The sequence below is a fragment of the Rhea pennata genome, chromosome 19, assembly GCF_028389875.1.
Source record: "Rhea pennata isolate bPtePen1 chromosome 19, bPtePen1.pri, whole genome shotgun sequence".
NCBI classification, from domain to species: Eukaryota; Metazoa; Chordata; class Aves; order Rheiformes; family Rheidae; genus Rhea; species Rhea pennata.
In genome coordinates, this window is record NC_084681.1 from 1,543,035 (window position 1) to 1,565,169 (window position 22,135).

The window sequence follows — 22,135 nt, forward strand, 5'->3', positions numbered from 1 at the left end:
TAGACCCATGTCACCTAATGCCCTGCCAGCCCCTGGACTCCACCTGGGTGGCCGTGGAGTTGAAGGCCACGTCAAAGACGTAGGACTTCTCCCGGGAGTGGTTGGCTCGCAGGACGTCATCAGGGTCCTCCATGGGGTCGCGCAGCAGTACAATCTGCCGGGGGGCCGCGAGCGGGGCTGGAGCCCGGCATGGAGCTGCGGTGCCCGCAGGGCCACGCTGGGCATTGCATGGCCCTTAACAGTGCTAATTGGCACTTGGCTAGGCCCCGAGGTCTGGCACGCACGGCCGGGGAAAGGAGTGGGGAACCCACTGCTCGCCGGCCAGCGTGGCTGCTCCGGGCACAGGGGCCTGTGCTGGACCCATCCCGAATGTGGCAGAAGGTGTCAGGAATCAACCCAACCATGGTGAAGCAAACGGCAGTGCCGCGTCCCGAGGCCGTCGCCCAGCACGGATGGCACGGCTGGAAAAACGCGGCCCTGGGCCCGGAGCGATGACGATGTGCCGGGAGCCGGCGGCGCAGGGACGGCGGCAGTGCACAGCTCAGGGCTGGGGGACCGCACGCGCCGTCCCTGCCGTCCCCCGGCAGTGGGAAGAGCCCTCCCGGGAGGGCTCATCCCGAAGCCTGGCACCGGGATGCTGCCCCACCCGCTGGCACCAGCTGGGCCGCGCGGGAGCCCAACCGCCAGCTCATTAATAATTGACCTGTGGGTAAGCAGGCAGGTCGGCGGCTCGGCGATAACAGCCGGGCTGTGTTTACCCAGCGCTGATAACCCCGGCCCTCGGCACCGGCTGCTGCTCCCGCAAACGAGGACGTGCGACGAGCGGGGCTGCGCTCGGCGCTGCCCGCGCAGCCGGGAAAAGGCACGGTGCCGCGTCGGGGAGCAGAGGGTGGGAGAAGCCCAGGCTGCCGGCACCGGGACCCCGCTGCTGTCACGAGCCGCCCTGCTCCTCAGCCCAGGGAGGACCAGCTGGGGCCGCGGCACAGGACGCATCGTCCCTGCTGCCACGGGGCACCGTGCCACGGCTGGCAGCTGGCTTCACACCTCGACGCAGGCTGAGGAAGGGAGAAGGGAAAGAGAAAGGACGCGACTTTCCCAGCCCCTGCTCAACCTTGTTGTGACCAAACAGGAAACGTGACTTGGAAACCTCCTGTTTATTCACCCAAAGGAAAAAAATTGGGAGGGCAAAGGGCCAGGGAGCATCTGTGACCGACACGAAGGTTTCTGCACCATCCACCGGTCCTGCTTCCTCGCTACGGCTCCTGCGGAGGGAGCAGGTCAGGGGCTGCGCTGCGGGCCCCCGCTCGCCCCACGCAGGGGAACGGGGCCGAGCCCTGATGAGGGGCTCGGGGCAGGGCAAGGGCTGGCGTGTCAGGCTGGGAGCCCTCACGTGGGCACCCGCCCCACAGGCCACAGACCAGAAACCCGAACAAGGAGGGGAAAGCGGCACGAAGCTGGAATTAGCTGACCTTGGTAGCATCCTCCTCCTCATCCTCTTCTTCTTCTTCATACTCAGGCAGCTTGCTCTCTCCTTCCTCCTCTTCCTCTCCCATATCACTTGTATAGTCTTTATCCTGAAAAGCAGAGGTCGAGCCATGTCCCCTGCCCCATGGCAGCCATTCCCTACTCAGTTTTCTGCCCATTTTGCTGCTTTTCTGTGTGTCAGTGGCTACCTCACGCTGTCCTTAGGAATGACTTCAGAATCCCCCTCCACCCTGTCTCCCACCCCTACGGCTCTCCCTGCAGCTGGGCTGGTTCAGAGCGAGAGCCCACCGGGCCTAGGACAGGGCCTCCCACCCACCTGGGGACGGCAGCACCAGGCAAGTGTGGGTGATACTCCCCGAGTGCCTCCCCGCCTGCTCCAGGGATTTTGGAGCCTGCAGTGGTTGGCTGGTCCCTGCCATCGTCGGTACCTTGGCACGCAAGCGCTTGGCCTCTGCCTGCGCCCTCTTTTGCAGCTCCGCTTCGATGACCTCGAAGAACTCTTTGCGGACCTGCTCAAGCACCTCGTGTTGGCTCTCCTCCAGCCTCTCCTCCTTCCCCTCCTCGTCCCGGCCCGCCGACTTGGCGCGCTCCTTCAGCCGCATCTCCCGGTGCCGGGCCTCCAGGATCTTCTCCCGCTTCGTCTCTCGCTCAAACATCTGGCGCAGAGAGGGGGGAGGTCTCTGAGGGGTGTTGAGGCCGAGCGAGGGGCCTCTGCTCTGCACGGGGATGGCTCCCGGAGGCCACCCCATTGCCCACCCTCCCTCCGCTCAGCCCCTTCGCAAGCAGAGCAGGGCCTGCTCGCGGGCAGTGCTGGCGGAGGGGCTGTGCGCGGGGCCAACGGCATGCAGGCCACGTTGAGGGCTTTGCTGCGGTGTGGTGTCCAGCTGCTCTGCCAGGCACAGCAGCTCACAGTCCGAAGGGCACCTACAGCCGTGGCCAGGGTCTTCTCGTTCTTCTGCAGAGTGCAGAGCCCAGAGGAGATTTCCAGCAGCGTGACGGTGCCCAGCTTCGAGCCGCAGCCGACGAAGCACCCGTTGTCCTGCAGACGCAGGCTGAAGAGGGGCTCGTCGCAGATCTGGGGAGGGAGGACAGGGAAATGCTATCACTTGGCCCTTACGTGATGCCCACAAGAGGGACGTGAGGCTGCTGGGCCAGGCAGCGCAACCTGCAGAGGCACATCAACGCAACTGTCAGCAACAAGGGCTACGAGGGATGTTTAAAACTGGTTCGATTCTAAACTGCAAATTTTTGGACATACTGAGCTCCAGGCAAAACTCAAAGTTGAAAGGACACCTGCCATTTGATGGAGCTTATCCAGAGCACAGCACAAGCCAGGTGGGGCTGTACATGTTCCCCCAGCTCCCAATTCCACCCCTAGCTCCATCTGCTCTGCCAGGCAGCATGTCAGGTCTGCCAAGCCCCTGCTGTGGGTGCTGGTCCAAGGGCAGCCCCGTCAAGGGAACAGGAGTGAAGGGAAAAGGGGCTGTGTGGGACCCAACCTTCAGGCTGAGGGAGGGGTCATTCTGCTTGAAGAGGAAGTCCCAGATGTCCAGCGTCCCATCCATCTTGGTCGTGAAGAAGACAGCTGGCCTCACAGTGCTCCAGCACCCGTCCGTCAGGTAGGAGAGGTGGTACCTGCCGACAGATCTGCTAAAAGCCCAGCTGCAGTGGGGACAGGCTCAACTCCAGCCCCACCACTGTGGCCGGCACTCACAATTTTCAGCACGTGCCTTTAGCCAAGATTGAGGGTCTAGGAACATCCCTGTTCCAGTGCCCTTGGCTACACCGGCACCTCTCTGGCTTGGTGACTGTCCCACCAGCTTTTACTCCTTGACCAGAGCAGTCTAGACTCTGCTGGTCATCTACCTTGAATGTACTTTTGCACAGAGTTTTTTGCAGAGGTTCAGAGACACACGACACCTACTTGGTCCACATAATTGATGATTCTTTGCTCTCCTCTGACCAGATCCGAGCAGTCCAGTCACCAACCGTCAGGAAGAATTTGGGGTAGAAAGGGTTCCTGGCCAGTGCATAGATGGGTCCATGGTGGCCGCTGTAGGTACCAGCAATTTTTTCGGGGGGTGTCTTGGCCTTGCGGTTGCAGGTGATGATGATGCCCTGCTCTGTACCCACCATGAACTTGGTGGGCTGAGGGTGGGAGCAGCAGAGAGCAGCCGTCAGCAGGTCAGGGGACCCCACAGCACAGGGGACAGCTGGGCAGTGAAGGGCTTTGCTGTCAGAGCATACAGGGAACCAGCTAGGGCAAGAGTCTGGAGAGAGCAGAGCCCTGGTACCCAGCATGAGCTTTGGGGACCGTGATGCCAGCAAGACCCTGCGTTCTGGGAACAGATTGACTCCATATGCCTAAAGCTGGATGGAGCATGCTGCAACCTGCAGCACAGTGCTCTGGGGCTTCCCGGCGTGTGCACAGGATCACTTGGTGCATCAGACGTCCGTGCTGGGCCCACAGAGCCCCATCACGGCTGGTGACCTGGCACTGCCCCTAGCTGGGTTCGGCTCACACTCCTGCCCCGGTTAGGATACACTTTGCAGAGGCCTCTCCAAGTGCAGCCACCAGTCGAGCTGGGTCCTCAGCCATTGCTGACCCCCAGCAATCAGCCCTGCCGGGCCGTGCTGTTGCCTGTCGTGCACAGATGAAGACGCGCGCTGAGCCCCGGCTGGCAGAGCCAGGCTCCCTCGGAGCTCGCACCTAATTTGCACCGTCTCAGCAGAAACCACTCTGGAGAACAGCACGGGACAAAAGGGAAAGCCGAACCCCAACACTGGACAACTTGCGCTCTCAGCACTGCCCCAGGGAGGCTGGCTGGCTCATAGCCCCCTGCTCTCCTGCAGACACCCCACTTACAGTAACCACTGAGCCCCCAGTCCCACTCCAGCTCTTCCAGAGAGGGACCAAATCCCAGGTTGTTAGTGGGGCTCTGGGGAGGGGAGCATGAAGTGCCTGGGGCCGGGTGACACTGCCACCCGTGGCACAGCAGATACCCTGCCACGCTCCCTCTGTCCCTTGAGATCAGGGGTGTGTAGGCAGGGTGACCCCAATGCCAGGCCAGGGCAGAGGAGGGAAGGCTCACCATGGTCGGCTCAAACTCTAGCGAGATGGCACCCAGAGCATTCTCCAGGAGCCCTTTCCGGGTGATGTCCAAGACCAGCGTCTCGGTGGGCTCAGAGAGCTTGCGGATATCCCACCACAGGACCTGCAAGGGACAAGCATCAGGAGCAACGCTGCAGTCAGGGGCTGACCTTGGTGCGGTCGTGGGCGCTGGGGGAGCTGAGTGCCCTGCAGCCAGGCAGGGCTTCCCTATGCCAGCCCAAATCGCCTGCCTGGAGGACAGGTTCCCGTGCTGGCATGGCATGGCAGCCCCGGGAACCAGCGGCTGGTCACACAGGCACAGAAAGCTCTTCTGGGCTGTCAGCACCTCTCAGCCACGAGCCCCGCAGGAGTGGCTGGCATCCTTCCCTGCTCCTGCCCTGTACCTGCCCATCAGTGGAGGCTGAGAAACACTCGGTGCCGGTTTTGGACTGCAGCCAGATCGTTCCGTACACAGGGTCCCTGTGGCTGAACTCCACGGTGGACACCTCCACGGGCAGCCCCCCCTTCCTTGTGTCCCAGTAAGCTGGGAAGGAAAAGAAGCTGTCAAGATTTGCACCAGCTCCCTTGCCCTGCTCCTTTGCTTGGTGCTCCCTGACATTTCCGAGGAGATGCTGCCCTGTTGTTGAAGCCAGAATAGGGCACAAATCTCATCGCAGTGTTCACAGTACATTTCCCAGCCCCAGAATAACTACGCAGGCTCCCTGCTGGTTGGGATCCTGCTGCTATGATCCCTCAAGGGGTGCCCAGTCTGAGAGGAAACAGCTTGCACTAGCACAGCTGGATGCTGGAGAGAACTGGTCGCTGACGAGTCAATGTCTGCTGCCGGTGCCAGGCTAGGCAGCGGTAACATCTCAAACAATCACAGCAGGTCTTCAGAGGTGATCTCTCTGTGGTAGATGTCCTACAGCCCCCAGAGGCAATTAATCCTACCGTGTGCCCCTGCGCTGCACAAGGGGTTCCAGCAGCACCAGACATGGTCTAAGCACCCAGCCCCTGTCAACTCCAAACAGCAGCTCCTAAAAACCAGCGCGTGTGTGACCTGACCCCGTCTGCAGCCTCCTCCTGCGTGTCCTGAGGACCCTGCCTAACACAGGCAGGTCCCGTGCGAACAGCAGTAAACATCTTTCCCTATCTTTGCACTGACACACAGCAGAGGGCAGGCCGCGGCGCAAGACCGTCCTTGGTGCAGCAAAGGTTAGGCAGCTGGGCCGCGATGGCACCGAGCCGCACGCACTCCCTCTTGCTCACTTCTAATTAGGCAACTGAACGTGACGGAGTCTGCTCCGCTGGGCCTGTGCCACACGCCTGGGGAACACTGTGAAGGACGAGGTGAAATCCACTCTCCTCCATCACCTCCGGAGCGTGCAGTAACAGCCCTGTAATGCATGCCCTGTCAGATATGATTGCTGCTGCAAATGGCAAGGAAAACATCAAAATGAGTGCAATTAAATCAAAGGGCTTGTGTGGCTGACTAAATAAATGAATCTGGCAAAGAGGGGCCCTTTTCTAAGCATGTGTAACAGCAGTATAAAAACAACTCAGTAAATGAAATTACGGCAACTCTTCTGAGCTTTTGCCACATCAAGATACGGCGCCATGGGAGCATAAAATGCGTGCTGCTCAGCTACCGACCCAGTGATCTCTGCCGCGCTCTTGCTGCGGCTCCAGCTGGCCTGACCTCACGACTGCCCGCGGAGCACTGGGCAGCAGTACAGGCCCAGCGTGCTTCCAGGGAGGAGTGGAGCTGAGGACATGGGAGTCCCGTGCTGTTCTTCAGACACACGTGTACATGTGCCCACAGCCCCGGGCAACGTGTGCCAGTCCTGACAGCCTCCTCCCGTATGCAGCCCCTCAAGAGCTGCCCAGGTAAATCCCTGCTGAGTGCAGCGCATGCCTGGGCTCCCAGGCATGGTGTCCTCCCCTCCTGTTACCTGTGCAGGTGAGCACATGCATTTCCTCAGCACGCCACACCCTGAGGCTTCAAGCCACACTCAGGGGATTGCCGGCTGCAGCACTGATGACATTATGTCGATTCTGAGCATAACAGTGCTGGAACAAGGCTCTCACCGAATTAAACAAAGCCAGTCCTTCGTTAATACGGCTTTATACCTAATCCATCTTCCTTACCGATCTGCCCATTGTAGCATCCGCCTGCCAGGATGTGCGAGTCTTTGGGGTTGTATTCCAGGCTCACGAGAGGGGATGATGGCTTGAGAACCAGCTCTGGCTTGTTGGAGTTTTCTACCAAGAAGGGATGAATAAAGAGCAAAGTGAGAAGGCAGCCCCAAAGCAAAGCAACACCCACCCCCAAACCAGCCTTTCAGTACCGCACGGCGATTGTAACCCCTCCCTCCCAGCCTGGCTCGCTGCCATGCCGTGCGGCGCTGGACGAGGTACAGCCGGCGCGCTGGCCGTGCCACGGGGAATGAGAGCTGACCTCTCCTCGCCTGTCAGCCCAGGGACAAGACCCCGTACCCCAACCCTCTTCTTTGTATTCTTCACTCCAAAAAGCAACAGGTCTGAGACATTATTTGGTAAAACAGGGCAATTCTCAACATGGGCTTTGCTGTCTCTCCCTTTGTTAATCAAGGGCAAGTGAACCACATAAACGTAAGAACCACATAAGAGGAGCCTGACCCAGCTGCAGGTACTCTAGCTCATGAAGTAGTGTGGTGGGAATTTAGTGGTTATTTTCCATCTGTTGGCCAGCTTTCAGATCCCATTTCCCCCCTTCTCTACATTGATCTGTGGGCCAAAGATGAAATTAAACCTCCGTTCACCCGCTCTGAGGTTTGTGAGGCTTCGCTACATCCGTGAGATGCTCTGACGGCACAAAGTGCTTTTGCAGCGGCAGCATTACTGGCTGGTGAACTTTCCCTTCCCCTTACCAAGATCCCAGATGTATGAGTTAAAGCTCATGTCCTTCATGTTTTTCTGGAACTCCAGACTCGAATAAGCTACTGCCAGTTTCTTGCATCCATCGGGGTGCCAGGAGAGGTGTGTCGCTGTCCTTTTGGTTATGTTTGGATCCCTTTTTCACAGCAGAATATCAAACAGACATTAGCTTGCTAACAGCTTTGTCATGCCCTGGGCTGAGTGTCTCCCAAAGGAAACTGGGAATCGCAATTAAAACAAGCCACAGCCCCTGAGTATTGATTGCAGGAAGCGATTCTCTGGTGGGCTGGGTGGGGGGAGAACAGTCAGTGATTTAATAAAGTCTTTCCAGTTATATGCTTCTAAGAATCCAATTATGTTATTGGATCTGACTTTTAGAAATGACCTAACAGCCTCTGACATTTGAAAATAATCTTTGAGACACACACACACACACACAAACACACATACACGAGATCTTGCCTAAGCTGCTGCTAGAAGATACTCAAAGTTGCATCTCTTCTCGGCCTGGGGCACCTAACAGCAAAGTGCCTGGCCAGGGCGGAGGGCAGGGAGGTGAGCTGCTGATGGAGTTGCTGAGCCCAGCTCTTGCAAGGCCAGGGTGGTGGCAGGTCTCTCCACTCATAAACTGACCCAGCACTATCCTAAAGCCACCAGGTTTTTCTACCTCCTTTGTCTCCAAAGGTCTCAGCTGGCACAGCAGCCCACCGTGGACCTGCAGAGATCGCTGAGCATGGTGCCCCAGGCCAGCAGCTCCTGTTACCTGATGACGTTGATGGTTTTGGCAGAGGGGGGCTCATCTTCCACCTCGGCCATCTCCTCCTCTCCAAAGTACTCCTCGTAGATGTTGATGGCGTTGTTCTGCTTGATGCAGTGCTCCATCAGCTGCAGGAAAACACTGTCAGAGCCCGTGCTAGGACACTGGGAGCTGCCTGGGCGAGGGAGCGCCGGGACCGGCGGGGCGACGGACACGGCCTTACGGTGCCAAGGTGCGTGATGGTGTTGATGTAGTTTTCATCCTTCTCCACTTTCTTCCGGAAACGGATGGTTTGCTCCATCTCGTGCGGGTTGACATCTTTGGGCCAGCCACCCTCCGTGTGGTTCACGCCGCGGGTCTCCACCTCGACCCTCTCCGTGTTCACCTGGAGGACGGCGGCGGAGGAAGCGGGAGCGACACGCCAAGCTGGACGGCTGGCCCTGCACCGACGCGACGAGCGCAGCCGGGTTTTCCCGCGCCGCCGGCTCCGGCCGGGGGAACCGCAGCTCCCCGGCCGGCGGCGCGGCTCAGCCGTCCCGCCGGGGCCGGCGTTACCTCGTGCTCTGACATGTCGCTGGCGTGCTGCACGTGGGCGTCCACGGGGTTCCTGGCCACGAAGCCGTCGGCCGCGCCGGGGTCGGGCGGGATGTCCGCGGTGACCTCGGCCGGCCGGTCGGAGAAGTTGCAGGGCCGGCCGAAGTCGCTGCGCTTCTTGGTGTACACGTAGACGATCTCCATGGCGGCTCCGCAGGCGAGCCCCGAGCAGGACCGCCCCGCTGCCGCCGCCGCCGCCGCCTTTTGGGGGGTTTTGCCCGATTCTGTCCCCGCTGAGGAGCCGGGGGCGGCCTGCCCCTCCCCCTCCTCCGCCGGGGCCCAGGCGTCCGGGCCCTCCTCCCCTCCCCCAAGCGCGGCCTTTCTGGGCGCTGCTCTCAGCGCCGCGTCCGCCGCTGCCTAGCAACGCCGGGGCGGGGGTCACGTGACGGCCGCTGCCCGGCGCCATGTTGGGGAGGGCGTGAGCCGCGCGTGTGGGGGAGCAGAACACACGTGATGGCCGCTGCCCGCCGCCATGTTGGGGAGGGCGGTGGGGACAAAGCCAGGCCGGTGACAGCAGATGTGGCTTCGCCCCCACGGGAGGGGTGGGACAGGGGTGTCTGTGCCACGGCCCCGCAGCGCCGGACACGCTCGGAGGGGCGGAACGGTCCCAGACGGAGAGGCCGAGGATGCCGGCCGGCTCGGAGAAAGCAGCAAGGAGCTAAGTTTAGTCCAGGAGTTTATTGCCGCCTCCGCTGAGGCACGCGGGGATCAGGCCGGACCCCGCCGCGGCCTAACGAGGTTAGTTCACATGCGTTTGAAAACAGCTCTTCTACCAGTACCATTAAAACATTAAAAGCAAACAAACAAACAAACAAAAACCCCAGATCGACTCTCCAGGAGGTTTCCAACGGCTGCTCACGCCTAACACGGGCGGACGGCGCGCGGGACGGACACGCCGAGCGTCCCGGCGTCGCCGCCGCCCCGGGGCGGGAGGGGGGCACCCGGCCCGGGCGCGCTCCGGAGAGGAGAGGAAGACTCGAGCGGGCAGGAGGTGCCCGGGGAGAGGAGGACGTGGGGGAGCAGCCGGCGCGCCGCCGCTCCCGTCGGCTCCGGCCCCCGCTCTTCCCGCCGGGAGACCTGCTGCCGCCCGTTTTCCCGCTGTCTTTGGTTCCCGTCGAGAGAAACGCCGAGCGCCCTAGGCCGGGAAGTCGGTGCCGCGGTGCCGCAGGCGCTCATCGGCGACGGAGAGGTAGGCGGCTCGCATGCTCGGGGAGTACTGCGGGGAGAGCAGGCGGGGATCAGCGCCCCGGAGCGATCCGGGCTGATTCCCGTTTGCGTTCACCCCCCCAACCCCATTAATCCGAGCTCTCCCGGCCCGGAGGAGCTGGGCGCTGTGCGCAGACGGGGTCTCTGCACCCTCTCCTGCGCCTGGGGGTGCAAAGAGCCGCGGAGCGCGACGCCTTGGCTCAGCGCCCCAGGCTCTGCCTTGCCCCGTCCCGCTCAGGTCTGTTCTCGGCCCTTCGGGACCTGGCCCTAGGACCTGGCGGCAAATTCGGCCCAAATGGGGGAAGCCCAACGCTCGTCCTCGATGTTCCCGATCTCTGCGGAGCTCACAACCGGAGGAGAGCCGAGGGCTCGTGCTCTGCTCCGGCTGTGCCACGGGCACCAGCGATGCTCGGAGCACCGGTGTGGATCAAGCCGCGACGGCACCCTTGCTGCTCCCAACCTGGGGTTTTTCCCTCCACTCTCTCATCTGCAACGTGCAGACCTCCTCTGCGGCTCCCTGAAGCCTGCTTGCTTCACGGGCTGGGCCGCTCCGGTGCTTCCCGGCCTCCCCTTGCCGGAGCAGCCAAGGGAGACATGGAGAAAGAGCCTGGCACAAAATCTCTGTCCCCCTCCCCCCCCCACACCAACAAGGGTTCAGAATTAAATTTCTTCAGCATTTTGCTGGGTGGTGGGAAAGGGGGGGCAACCCTGGCCAAGCATTAAAGAAGATTATTCTGAGTTTGTTATTTTGGACCACACAAGTCCTTCCTCAGGGATCTGAATCCTGGATAAATTAGACCATTCAGGGCGGGGAGAAGCACTCAAATTAATCCCCCACGTTAGCCCCCGCCCTGGCCGCGGGGACAGGCTTGCCAGCTGCGAGGTCTCTGCAATCGGATTAAAGCCCCCTGTGCTGGTGCGGCTCCAGGTTTTCACCTGATTGCAAAAAAATTTCCCAGGGAGACAGAGCATGGGAGCCTCTGCCAACCGGGGGGAGCACGGATGGGGGGGACGGGGACACACACGGCATTGCCATAGCAGCCGGAGCGGCTCCGATGCCCGCCGGGGCAGGGAGAGGAGCTAATGCTTCGGACGTAGGCATCGGAGCAGATTAAACGCTGTCGGAAAGGGAGGGAGCGAAGAAACCGCGTGGAGAAGGCAGAGGGGGATGGAGCCGCGGCCCGTTTCCCGCACCGCCGGATCCCAGCGGGGTCAAGGATCGTTTCCATCAACCCCCTTCCCAGCTCTCTCGCTGATCAGCCACGACCGCCACTGCCGGCCGGATTCCCGGCACAGCGGAGCTGCGAGTCAAAACCCTCCTCTCATTTCTGCTGCATTGCATGGGGGCGAAACGCAGCCCTGTGCCTCCCGGCCCCTTTTCTCGCCTGGCCTCCAGCATCTCCCCGCTCCCGCCGCAGCAAAACCCCCCGCGGGGACCGGGCAGGGGAGGCGCAAAGGAGAGCCAGGAGGAGGGAAGCGAGCACGGGAGCCAAACTACTGCCTCAGCACAAAGAGCGAAAACAAAGCGGCTGAACTTACTCTTGATGGGCAACTTAGCTCCAAAAAATTGATGCAAAAGGAAAAAAAAAAGAAAAAAGAAAAGGAAAGGAAAGAAAGGATAAATAAATAAAGCATGCGTTAACAGACGGAGTGGGCTGAGCAAACAGCAGGGAAACGTAAGTGCGTGTGGGTTACTGCAGAAAGGGTCTTGGAATGAATAAGAAAATAAAGCAGTCAGAAAAGAGCAACTGAAGCAAAGAGACTGTTTTGGTCTCTGCCAAGCACGTGGTTGGTAACCGTCCCCCGAAGCCACAGCAGGTCGGCGAGCAAATCCGCTAGCGCATCTCTCCAACCCACCTCGCTGGAGGCAGGGCAAGAGGGGCAGCGGGGGGCTGCCCGCCCCGGAGCCGCCACCGCCGCCGCGCGAGCTCGCGTCCCCCCGCCGCCCCGCTGAGATGCCCCCTCGCCCCATCCCGTCCCCGCGGGGCCGTCACAAGAAGGACTTGGCTTCGGCTGTCCACTGTACCGTAGGGGGAGGAGAGCCTCGTCCGATGAGGGGCACGTTCTCGTAGCGCGGGTTTCCGCCGAAGAGCGCGGCTTGGTTCCTGCGGCGGCAGAGCCCGTGAGCCCCGGGGCCAGCGCGGCGCGGGGAGCGCGAGCCGAGGAACGGGGCGGCCTTACATGTACTCGGAGACGGGGGCGTTGGAGACGGTCTGGGCGGGCGGCTGCAGGCTGCTCTGGCTGCCCAGGCTGCTGCTGTAGCTGCAGAAGCTGCGGAGCTGCCCGCGGGCCGGGTTGTGGGCGGCGATGCGGCGCGCCTGCGGGTTGAAGGGGTCTTCCTCGTCCATGTCGTCGTAGTCCCGGTCCCTGCGGGAAGCAGCGAGGCGCGGGCGTTCGTCCCCCCGCCCGCCTGCCCGCCCCGAGCGCGGCGGCCGCCGCCGCCAGCCCCCGCCGCGCCGGACCCACCGGCGAGCCGAGCGCGTCCAGGCGCGCGGCGTGGCGCAGATGATGGTGGAGAAGGAGGCGGCCACCAGCAGGGAGAAGAGGCTGAGGTAGAGCAAGCCCTCGAGCCCGTCGTAGCAGATGCCGATGAGGGCGTCCAGGTAGTCCTGCAGCGGGAGACGGCGCAGGGCTCAGCGGGGTGGGGTGGCCGGGCACCCCGCGCGCCCCGGCCGCCGCTCACCTTGTGCAAGCCCCGGCAGTCGAGCAGGGCGGTGAGCTGGTGCAGGCTGCTCTCCGAGGCGTTGAGGAGCTGCTGGACCCCCAGCAGGTCTTTCTGCAGGAAAGAGGGGGCATGAAGCGGGGGGGCTACGACCCACGCTGGGGTGGCCCCATACCCTCGAGCCTTCCAGCTCGCGCCAGGGCAGGACGGGGAGCAGAGGGGCGCTAGGAGCGGGGGGGGACAGCCCCTGCTCCCCGAACCTCGGCCGTTGGGAAGAGGGGCAGCGCGAACTGCAGCAGGCCCTGGATCTGGATCTGCATGGTGGTGAGCGAGCGCTGGAAGACGGTCAGTGCCTGCGAGGGGAGCGAGGGAGCCGTCACGGGGTGTCCCGCTGGCGCCAAGCCGGCCCCCCGCGCCCCGCGCCGGCTCCGGCCCTACCTGCTGGAAGGGGTTGCTCCAGCTCTGGTCGCAGTACAGGTAGTAACGAAGCACCTCTGCAACGCAAAGCGGAGGCGTCGGCGAGGAGCTGAGCCCCCCGCGCAGCCCCCGCGCCGGCGGGCCGCCCGGCTCCGCGCCCCGAGCACCCGCCGCCGGCCCTGACCCGCGCTGATGTCGCTCTCCGTCAGGTTCGCCACGAACTTGTCCGGGGCCACGCAGAAGTCGCTGGTGCCCTGCGGGGACGAGACGGGGCATCGGCGGGCGGGCGGGCGCCGCGACGCCCGGCAGCAGCTGCGGGCACTGGCGTGTGCCCAGATGTGCGCGGGCGTCTCCAGATGTGCTCGGCAGCGCCGCCGTCCCGCTTGCCCCCCTGCCCGCAACCCCCACGCCGCGCCGCGGGCCCCGGTGCTCACCACCGCTGCCGCCGTGTCCACGGCCATGGAGGCCCAGCTGAGCACGAGCGTCACGAGCGTGCAGCAGAGCATCCTGCGGGGAGAGGGGCGCGATGCACGGGCCGGGTGCAGAAACGGGGCGAGGGCACCCCGCCGCTCTCCCCAGCATCGCCGGCGCCCGGCCCGGCCGCGGCGCACTCACGTGGCGAGGAGGCACCGGGAGCGCTTGGCCAGCCCCAGGCAGGCCAGGAGACAGACGGCGAGGACGAGGATGAAGAAGAGCAGATAGGCCAGCCACCTGGGTGCAGAGGAAGGGCGCCCGTGAGGCTGGCGCGGCCCCCGCCCCGGCTCCCCGGCGCGCCCCGTCCCCGCTCACCGGTAGTACTCCGCGTAGCCCACGCGCCCGGCGAGTGCGGTCAGGTCGGCGCTGAGCTCCCGCCGCGCGGGCAGCCCCGCCAGCTCCAGCGCCACGTTGCCGGCCAGCTGCCGCACGAACTTGAGGCTCTGCACGTAGTCGCTCCGCGCGGCCAAGAGCTCTTCCAGCCGCGCCAGGTGCTGCTCCAGGCCCGTTCCCATCTGCAGCGTGGTGCCGGCGACCTGGGGGACGGAGCAGGACGGTGAGCCGGGCTTGGAGCTTCCCTGCCGAGGGCAGGGGCCGGACAAGCGCCCAGGCGTCCGGCTCCTCGGCTGCGGCATCGCAACGCCCCGCGTGGCACCGGGCGTCCCCCCGCCTGCTCGGGCCCGGCTGCCCCAAAAGCGGGAGCGGCGGATGCCATCGGCATGAAACGCCTGGTCCGGCCCGGGGCCGCAGCGGAGACGGCCCCGGGCGTGGGTAACCGGGCTTTGCTCGCCCTGCAGAGCTGGACGCGGTGCCCTGGGGACCGCAAAGGGCTCCGGAGCCGTGGGGCGCCGAGCCCCATGCGCTCGCTGCCGAACGGCACCGCGGCCCGACCCGCCGGCGCCCAGCCCGATCCCGGCCCCGGCGGGACTCGCTGCCGCTTTCCTCGGCACAAAGGCCCCTTTCTGCGGGGCTGACGTCACCCTGCAGCACCACGCGGCTGCCCGGGGCCGAGCCCGGGGCCAGCGGGGGAACAGCCCGTGCCGGTGCACCCGGAGCCCGGTTCGGCGCAGGCACTCGCTTCCAGGGTCTCCTCCCCCGGGAGACGCCTGCTTTGCAGGCTCAAGCCTCCGGCCCGGCCCGGGGCGGCTGCAGCCCGGGAGAAAGCCCCGTTCCCTACCAGGGAGTCGATGCCGGCCAGGGTACGGTTGGCGTTGTCCAGGGCGTAGAGCAGCTGGTACACGCCGTCGTTGGTCTCGCTGTTCCCGTAGAAGCCGGCGCCGACGGCCACGCTGCGCGCAGAGGGGGAGCCCCGGATTAGCGGGGAGGGAGCGAGGCTCCCCCCAAGTCCACCGCCGGGGCACCCGGGGACGCGGCAGGGCCCCGGGCCGGGGCAGACGCCCACCGGGGGGATTTTAAGCCAGCCCTGCCAAGTGCCGGGAAAGCAGATTAGGGGAATCTGCTGAAAGAAACGCCCTTCCCGTTTAAACCTGCTCCTCAGTTAATCCCCGGAGGGGAGGCAGCCCGGGCTCCCAACGCGACCCCTCGGTGCACCAGCGCCGGCACCGCCACCAGCCAACCCAGGGCGCCGGGTGCGAGGAGCCAGCAAAAGCCACGGGCACGGCGCATCCCCACGGCGGCTCCCGGACCCACACCGCCGCGCTCCCACCAAGCAGAGCATTTTGGGGGGGGGGGGGGGTGAGCAGCGTGCACGCGGGCCTCCGCGCGCCGCCTGCCCGGGATTTGGGGAGGGCAGTCACGGGACGGGCACGCCGAGCTCGTCAGTGCCGTTTGCCGGCTCCGTCCAGCGTTTGCAGCGCCAGACACCGCGCTCCCCGCCCGGCCACAAACAGGCTCTTTGTCTGGCGAGCGGGTTGCAGCAGCGCAGCGGAAAGGCGCCGCGGCCCGGCCGGCCCCGGGGCGCAGCGGGGGGCTCGCCTCGGCCCCGGGCCGCTAAGGGGAGACGCTGTCGGGAAACCGCGGCGGGGGAACGGCCCCTCGCCCAAACGCCGCGGGCGCCAGCTGCGCCGCGCTGCCGCCCGCCATCTGCTCCGGCCCGGGATTAGCATCCGCGGCTCCCGCTCCCGCCGGGATTAGCGGGGCGGGCGTGCACCGGCACGGGCAGGCGGCTGCTCTCGGGGCGCCCGGAGCAAGCCGCGGCGGCGGCGGGCTGCTCACCAGCAGATGAGCCCGGCGGCGACGGCCGTCCAGGTGACGCAGCAGGAGTTGCGCCGCTTGCTCCCCGGCTCCGCATCCCGCTTGCGGCAACACAGGCAGATCAGGTAGACGGTGAGGAAGAGGAGGTTGAGGCCGAGGCAGACGGCAGCCACCAAGCCCAGGAAAAGCAGCGACTAGGAGGGGAGAGAGGGCACAGTCAGCACTGACCCTGCCCAGCCCCGAGCGCCCCGGTCCCGGCAGACCCTCGGGGGCCCCGGGAAGCAGCCAGGGGCTGGAGCTCGCCGCCTCCTGCAAAGCCGCCCCAGCGCCGCTCCGAAAGCCCCTCCGGCCAGCGGGGCACGGCTGCTTCCGCCACCCCGGGGCTTTCCACGAGGCGAGCAAAGAGGAAGCGGCCGTGGCGCAGGGCACGGCCGAGCCCGGCTGCCCCGCTGGGCACGCAGAGCCCGAAGCAAGCGCGTTATTTTTCCGCCACCGGCAGCTGTCGAAGCGGCAAGACCTCGGGGCTGGAGCCGCAGCTGGGGCGACGCTGCGGGGAGCGCGGCTCGTGCTCTCCTCCCGAGGTGACGAGCTCCCAGCACTGCTTCCTCCAGCCCCTGCCCTGCTCCCTTTCCTCCTCCTCCTCTACAGCCCCGTTGCACCCTACAACTCTTGCCGGGCTGGTTTCCATCCCGTGGGACCCACGGGAAACGGAGGCCGAGCGGCTCCCGCCGTCCCCGTGCCGGAACGCGCCGGCGGCAGCGCGGCCGCTCCGTTCAGCGGGGAAGAAGGGAGCTTTGTGCGGGCGGGAGGGAGGGAGCGGAGCGGGCGGCCCGGACGGCAGCGCCGTGCAAAAGCAGCCGCCGTGGCGTCGCACCGGGGCGCGGGAGAGGGGCAAGCGCCCGTGGGAGCCGGGGGCGGCCCCGCCGCCCGGGGCAGGGCTTGCAGCTCACGGTGGCGTCGCGGCAGCCGCGGCACGTGCGCCGCGAGCCGCCCGGCGAGGTGGGGCCGGGAGGACGAGGGGCCGATCCCCCCCCAGCCCCTGCACACTCGGGGGGCGCGCAGCACGGGGGAAAGAGCAACCGGACCCGCGGTTTCTCTGCGGCTGCCGGGGGGGGATTTCTGGCCCGGAGCGGCCACTCCCGCCTGCTGCATCCCCCCGCGGGGTGCGAGCTTGCGCCGGGCGCCCAGAGCGGGGCTCTCATCCGGGGGGGCCGAGCCGGGCGCGCCGGGCGGCAGCGGGGCGCGGGCGGCAGCGGGGCTCCGCGCCCTCCGCGGCGCCGCTCCCGGTTAGCGGGGGCCCGGGACGCCGTCAGCGGGAGGCGCCGGGGGCGCGGGTCACTTCAGCAATGAATGCGCCAGGCCTCAGCCCCCCCCGCCCGACGTCCCCGGGGCTGCCCGTGAGGCTGAGACCACCCCCCCCCCGCAGGGCCGGGGGTCCCGGTGCCCTGGGCACGGCCCGCGGGTCTCAGCCGAGGCGGGGGGGGGGTGGGTTTGTCCGTACCTGCTGGTAGTCGGGGTCCCGCGGGCGGAAGGCGGCGGGCACGGGCTGGAGGCGCAGGCCGCGGTGCGGCAGCCCGTGCAGCCAGGCCGCCCACCAGGGCGCCAGGTAGTCGGCGCGGGCGGCCGGCATGGCGCGGCGGCGGCGGCGGCGGGGCCGGGGGTGGCGGGGCCGCGCCGCGCCGCCACGGCCGGGAGCGGCTCCGCCCCGGGGAGGCGGCCCCGCCCCGCCAGGGCCTGGCCCCGCCCCGCGGGGAGATGGCCCCGCCCCGCCAGGGCCACACCACGCCCCGTGCGGAGGTGGCTCCGCCCCACCAAGGCCGGACCACGCCCCCATAAGGAGATGCCCCCGCCCCGCCAGGGTCAGGCCCCGCCCCTCGGGGAGGTGGCCCCGCCCCACCAAGGCCGGACCACGCCCCCACGGTGCCCCCCCCTTCCCCGCCCCCAGTCAGGCCCCGCCGCACGCCTTCCCGGCAGGGGCGGGGGGTCTTGCGGCGCCCCCTCCCCATAGGGGAAGCGCACGCCGCTCCAGGGGCTCTGCGGGCAGCTATAGGGTGATCGCGCTCTGCTATGGGGCACTGCGCCGCCATCACCCTCCCTCGCTCTGGGGTCGCTGTGCCCTGCTATAGGGCGTTGCACCCCCGTCATCTTCCCGCCCTGCGGTCGTTGCACTTTGCCCTAGGGGATTTGCACTCCCACCATCTCCCCGGTATAGGGCATCGCACCCCACTGTCGGAGCACCCCCCCACACCGCTATATGGGAACAACACCCCATTACCCCCCGCTATAGGGGAATCACACCCCTTCACCACCTGCTGTAGGGACATTGCAACCCCCCCGCCCGGTACGGGTCATTGCACCCTGCTCCTTGCTATAGGGGCACCACATCCCTCACTGGGGCGACTGCCTGGGGCTGCCCCCCCCTTCCCGGGCGGCCGTCGCGCCCTTCTCCGCACCCGGGTGCCCCGTCCCGGCACTGCTGCCGAGGCCGCTCGCGCCGGGACGGTGCCGGAGAGGCGCTAACGCCTGTGCACCATCCTGCAGGGGTTCCGCTGATGAACTCGTCTACCCTTCCTCCGCTTCGTACCGTCACCACAAATCCTTGGCAAAATACTGTCCGCTGTCACGAAGTTTACACCTCAGAGCTCTCCATTCAAGCAGGCGCTATTAATACCCATTACTCCAACAGCGGATACGGCAAGTTGGACCTAAATCAGGAACAGGAGGGGAGAGGGAAAAAAAAGACTTTATGTATGCAGCAACTTTTCTGCTGCAAAAAGTCTTCCAGCAGAGGAAACCAAGACTCTTTCCTTCTCTGCTGTAAAGGCTGCCCCACAACACGAGTGCAGGGAGCGCCCGGCCTCGGAGCCTGCCAGACCCCCAGCACGCAGAGCAGCCGGTGCTACGAAGTGGGGCATTCTCAGCATCCCTGTCCCACTTTGGCAGCGGGAACTGCTCGGTTCCACCTCTCCCCCTGCTCTGGAGCTGACCGCGCACCAACACCTCTCTCTCAAAGCCCCGCTAACACCATCACAGACATTCAGACAAGGGTGGGTCCCGAGCAGCGGCTTCCGGACACCTTCCCGACTGCCAAGGGGGATGCACACGGGCAAAGTAGGCTGCAGAGCCAATTCCACAGCCCACTGCATCTTCTAGCCCCCAGCACGAACCTGAGAGCTCCTTGGCACCCATCTCCCTGAGATGCTCCAAACACAAGGTGCCGCCAGCTCTAACTGCTGCCAGGCTGAGCAAGACACCAAGCCGGGCTGGCAAGCGTCAGCAACGGTCGGAGCTCAGCTAGAGCCGAGGCTCGAGGGAGCAGAGCCGTGCAGCCTCAGTGCTCCCGCATTTGGGGCGTGAAGAGGTCCGGCACCCCGCTTGCTCTGCTGGGTGGCATCAGCGCTCCCCCTGCAATGAGTCAACCTGGGCAGTAGCAAAGGGCCTGGGGCTCAAGTGGCACGATGCCCACGCGCCGCCCTCAGCCCACCCAGACACGGCCCTCCCACCACCCAGGGCAAGCACACCAGCCCCTTGAAGCTGCTGCAAATTCAAGCGATTCTTGTACCTTCCTCCTTGGATCTGCTTTAAAAGGAACAAGTATGAGGAAAGAACTGCAGCTCTGAGACCACTGCAAGCCAGAGGAATGATCCTCTTCACAGGGAAACACACCCCAGCTCCAGGGGCTCCAGGTGCTGCACGTCAGATGATAACCTTCAAGCCAAGACAATCCAGCCAGCCAGCAGACACTGGCACCCCCCCACTTCCACAGTCCCAGGCATGAACCGGGGCCTGCCGGGTTGTCCTCAAACGCCTCCTCCTGCACCAGCAGCAGGGCTGCGTGCACACCAGCGCGTCTCAGCGCTCCTCGCGCAAGGACGCGCTGCGGCTCCTTCTGCAGAACTAAGCTGCCGAGGAACATTCCCAGGCACAGTGGCCAGGCAAACAGACCTCCTTCCCCTTTTCGTCAGCCTAAGAACCTTAGGGTCTTCCACAGCCCTGCTGGGAGGCTCTCCCAGCATTCACGTTAGCAAAACCCACAGCTAAGCAGTCTTCTGCCCCGATATGCAGGCTTGCCTAAGAGCTGCCAGCGGGCTGCGCTGAGGAGACCAAACATGTTACATGCTGCAGGTATGTGAAATCAGACCATTTGGCAGTGGACAAGAACTTTCACTTATAACACACAAAGGGGCTGTCTCGGTCCCAGAGGTGCTCTTCACTGGGACGCAGACCAGAACAGGCTCCTGAACTGCCAGAACTACAAGCCAGGACTCCAGGGAGCTGCTCTCAGCTGGTCCAGCCATGCATGGTAGAAAACAGCCCATCTACTGCAGTCAGAGGAACACAAATAGTTTCACCGAAATGCTGTTCAGAAAAGACAGATCGACACTTGAGAACAATTCAGTTTATTGTAATAAACATGGAGATATTAGGTGTGAATGGTTCATTTCAGCTCCTTCACTGCCAAACCTGGAGAAGAGAGAGAGATGAGCAGGATGTTCCAAACCAGTAAGTCATTACCCCTGCCCATCTGGCTGGGAGATGGACATCTGCACTTGTCCTGGAGACAGGCTGCTGAGGCTCATTACCAGGTCTGCAAAAGGCCTGCAGCAGCTCTCCCTGCCTGCCTGGACAAGCTACAGCTGTGGAATGGGCAATCAGAGCCTTACAGTTTCCCGTGAGCGCTGATTATATTGGCATTAGAAAATTAGAGGGGCAAACCCAACATTTTCTTGTGCAAACAACAGACTGTAGCATCCGTTTCAAGCACAAAGACCAGCAAAAACAGCAAATCAAGGTGGCCTGAGTGAGCAGGTGATCCAGAACAGGCAGATGATGCACACTGGGGCCAGGCTGCTGGACAGCAGCAGCTCTGTATCAGCCCCAGCACTCAGGCACTGACCTCCTCATGGGGAGGAGGCTCTCCAGGTGTCCACCTCAGTTCAGACTACCTCCCACCCTCAACAGGGCACAGCTGCTGGGATGTCAGCCTCTGCCTTGGACGCACCAAACACAGGAATGGTTCACAGTAAGGTCCCTTCTGACTGACCCCTGAGAAACCTCCCCTGAGACACCCCACACAGCAGTGCATACCTGGGGGAAGGGACTGCTTCAGCTTCTCAGCCTTCTCCTTGTCAGTGATGACCAGGGTGTACAGGTACCTGCTGCAGCGCACCTTGAATTTCACATTGTCCTTGTTCTTCTTGATCTTGACAGCTGCAAGATTAAGAAGCAGGTGAGAAGGACAGCAGCAACCCCACACACTCCCAAGACCACTCCAGCTATATCCAGACAGTAGTCCTCTCTGCGAAAGGGTGACCGCTGCACATCACCCAAATCCTTCCTCCTCTCACCTGAGAGGGAGAGGAAGATTACAGCCCTACCTAACCCACTTACACTAAAGAAAATTCAAACAAAGATTTTTATTTCCACACCATGGAAACTCCTGCTGTGACTAACAACCATAGCAAACGCCACAGGATTCAGCTGTGTCTTGCACAGACATTACGCAGGTTTCTCAAAGCAAAAAGCTGTATTTTTGAGACCTTTTCTTCTTCACAGCCAAAATTTACAACAACCAGCATCAGTTTATCACATCACATTTTCAATGGAGTATGACCACTCACACTGAGCTTGAATTTGCCATTATAATCTTTTGCAAACAAGTAACAGCATTGGAGCTTTTAATGCGTCTTCCATACAGCATACAGAACTCCGCAAGGCCACAGCCAACGCTTTAAATCTCCTTTATATCCATGTAAGGCCATTTTAGCCTAGGCAGTTTGCTTCAGAGCTATGGCTAGTTGTTCCTTTTCATTGCAGAGTAAGGAGCTGCAGGAGTTTAGCATCACAAAAGCTATTAGAGCTGCTGTAAAATCCAGGTTGAAAGGTATAGAAATGCTCTGTAAGGGTTGTCATCTGCTATAGTAGTGTTTCAGTATTAAGCTATGCCGTTCTCACCTACACCACTGACTTAACAAAACATTTCCACATTGTAAGCACCTCATCCCCATGACAACTAAATCCAAATAAGCAAAAGAACAGTGAAAACGCTTTACATGTTGTTAAATACAGAGACAAGACACTTCTGGTTTTTAATAACGGTCTTTGTATTTGTAACAAAAGCAAACTCAAGTTTAAGTGTGATTCACTTGTCACTTTCTGTTAAAAATGCCACAGCTTCTAGTATCTTGTAGCCTTTTACAGGCAGATAACAGCAAGACAAAGACACTGTTGTATTTGCAAATAGTTTCTGACTATCTGCCACTCAAATGCAAGAGGCACACGCCTGTGCTCAGCCTGGGCTGGCAAAGAGCCCCTTGCTCCCCTCCCCACAGGGAAGCTTTACATCCTCATTACAGCTTCCCCGTGGTTAGGATGGTCA

General features: G+C 63.3%; 3 protein-coding genes across 7 annotated transcripts in view; all 3 read right to left on the bottom strand.

Moving 5' to 3' along the window:
• Positions 1-1,183: 1,183 nt before the first annotated feature.
• Positions 1,184-8,987, bottom strand: DNAI2 (dynein axonemal intermediate chain 2). Of its 2 annotated transcripts, XM_062591723.1 has the most exons (13): positions 8,805-8,987; positions 8,473-8,634; positions 8,256-8,377; positions 7,486-7,628; positions 6,725-6,838; positions 4,981-5,120; positions 4,578-4,700; positions 3,410-3,633; positions 2,985-3,120; positions 2,414-2,560; positions 1,914-2,141; positions 1,470-1,574; positions 1,184-1,262 (listed from the first exon to the last, which is right to left on the bottom strand). In XM_062591723.1, exons 1-13 carry the CDS (start codon positions 8,985-8,987, stop codon positions 1,254-1,256), a joined length of 1,836 nt encoding a protein of 611 aa, XP_062447707.1. In that variant the 3' UTR covers positions 1,184-1,253. The 2 variants fall into 2 exon arrangements, with proteins under 2 accessions (XP_062447707.1, XP_062447708.1); XM_062591724.1 differs by lacking the exon at positions 1,184-1,262 and having other exon boundaries at positions 1,449-1,602; positions 1,930-2,141.
• Positions 8,988-9,502: 515 nt separating this feature from the next.
• On the bottom strand, positions 9,503-17,386 carry TTYH2 (tweety family member 2). Of its 2 annotated transcripts, XM_062591656.1 has the most exons (14): positions 17,258-17,386; positions 15,778-15,950; positions 14,780-14,891; positions 13,918-14,138; positions 13,744-13,839; positions 13,563-13,635; positions 13,313-13,382; positions 13,150-13,205; positions 12,972-13,064; positions 12,733-12,825; positions 12,516-12,658; positions 12,231-12,416; positions 12,076-12,154; positions 9,503-10,059 (listed from the first exon to the last, which is right to left on the bottom strand). In XM_062591656.1, exons 1-14 carry the CDS (start codon positions 17,384-17,386, stop codon positions 9,979-9,981), a joined length of 1,605 nt encoding a protein of 534 aa, XP_062447640.1. In that variant the 3' UTR covers positions 9,503-9,978. The 2 variants fall into 2 exon arrangements, with proteins under 2 accessions (XP_062447640.1, XP_062447641.1); XM_062591657.1 differs by lacking the exons at positions 14,780-14,891; positions 15,778-15,950; positions 17,258-17,386 and having other exon boundaries at positions 13,927-14,263.
• Positions 17,387-20,140: 2,754 nt separating this feature from the next.
• The window catches only part of RPL38 (ribosomal protein L38), a 90,703-nt gene continuing 88,708 nt past the window's right edge, over positions 20,141-22,135 (bottom strand). For all 3 annotated transcript variants that reach the window (XM_062591738.1, XM_062591737.1, XM_062591735.1), the window contains exons 4-5: positions 20,845-20,967; positions 20,141-20,220 (exon numbers count right to left, since the gene is read on the bottom strand). In XM_062591738.1, the coding sequence (XP_062447722.1) occupies positions 20,195-20,220; positions 20,845-20,967 (149 nt within the window). In that variant the 3' untranslated portion in view covers positions 20,141-20,194. The remainder of the gene's footprint in view (positions 20,221-20,844; positions 20,968-22,135) is intronic.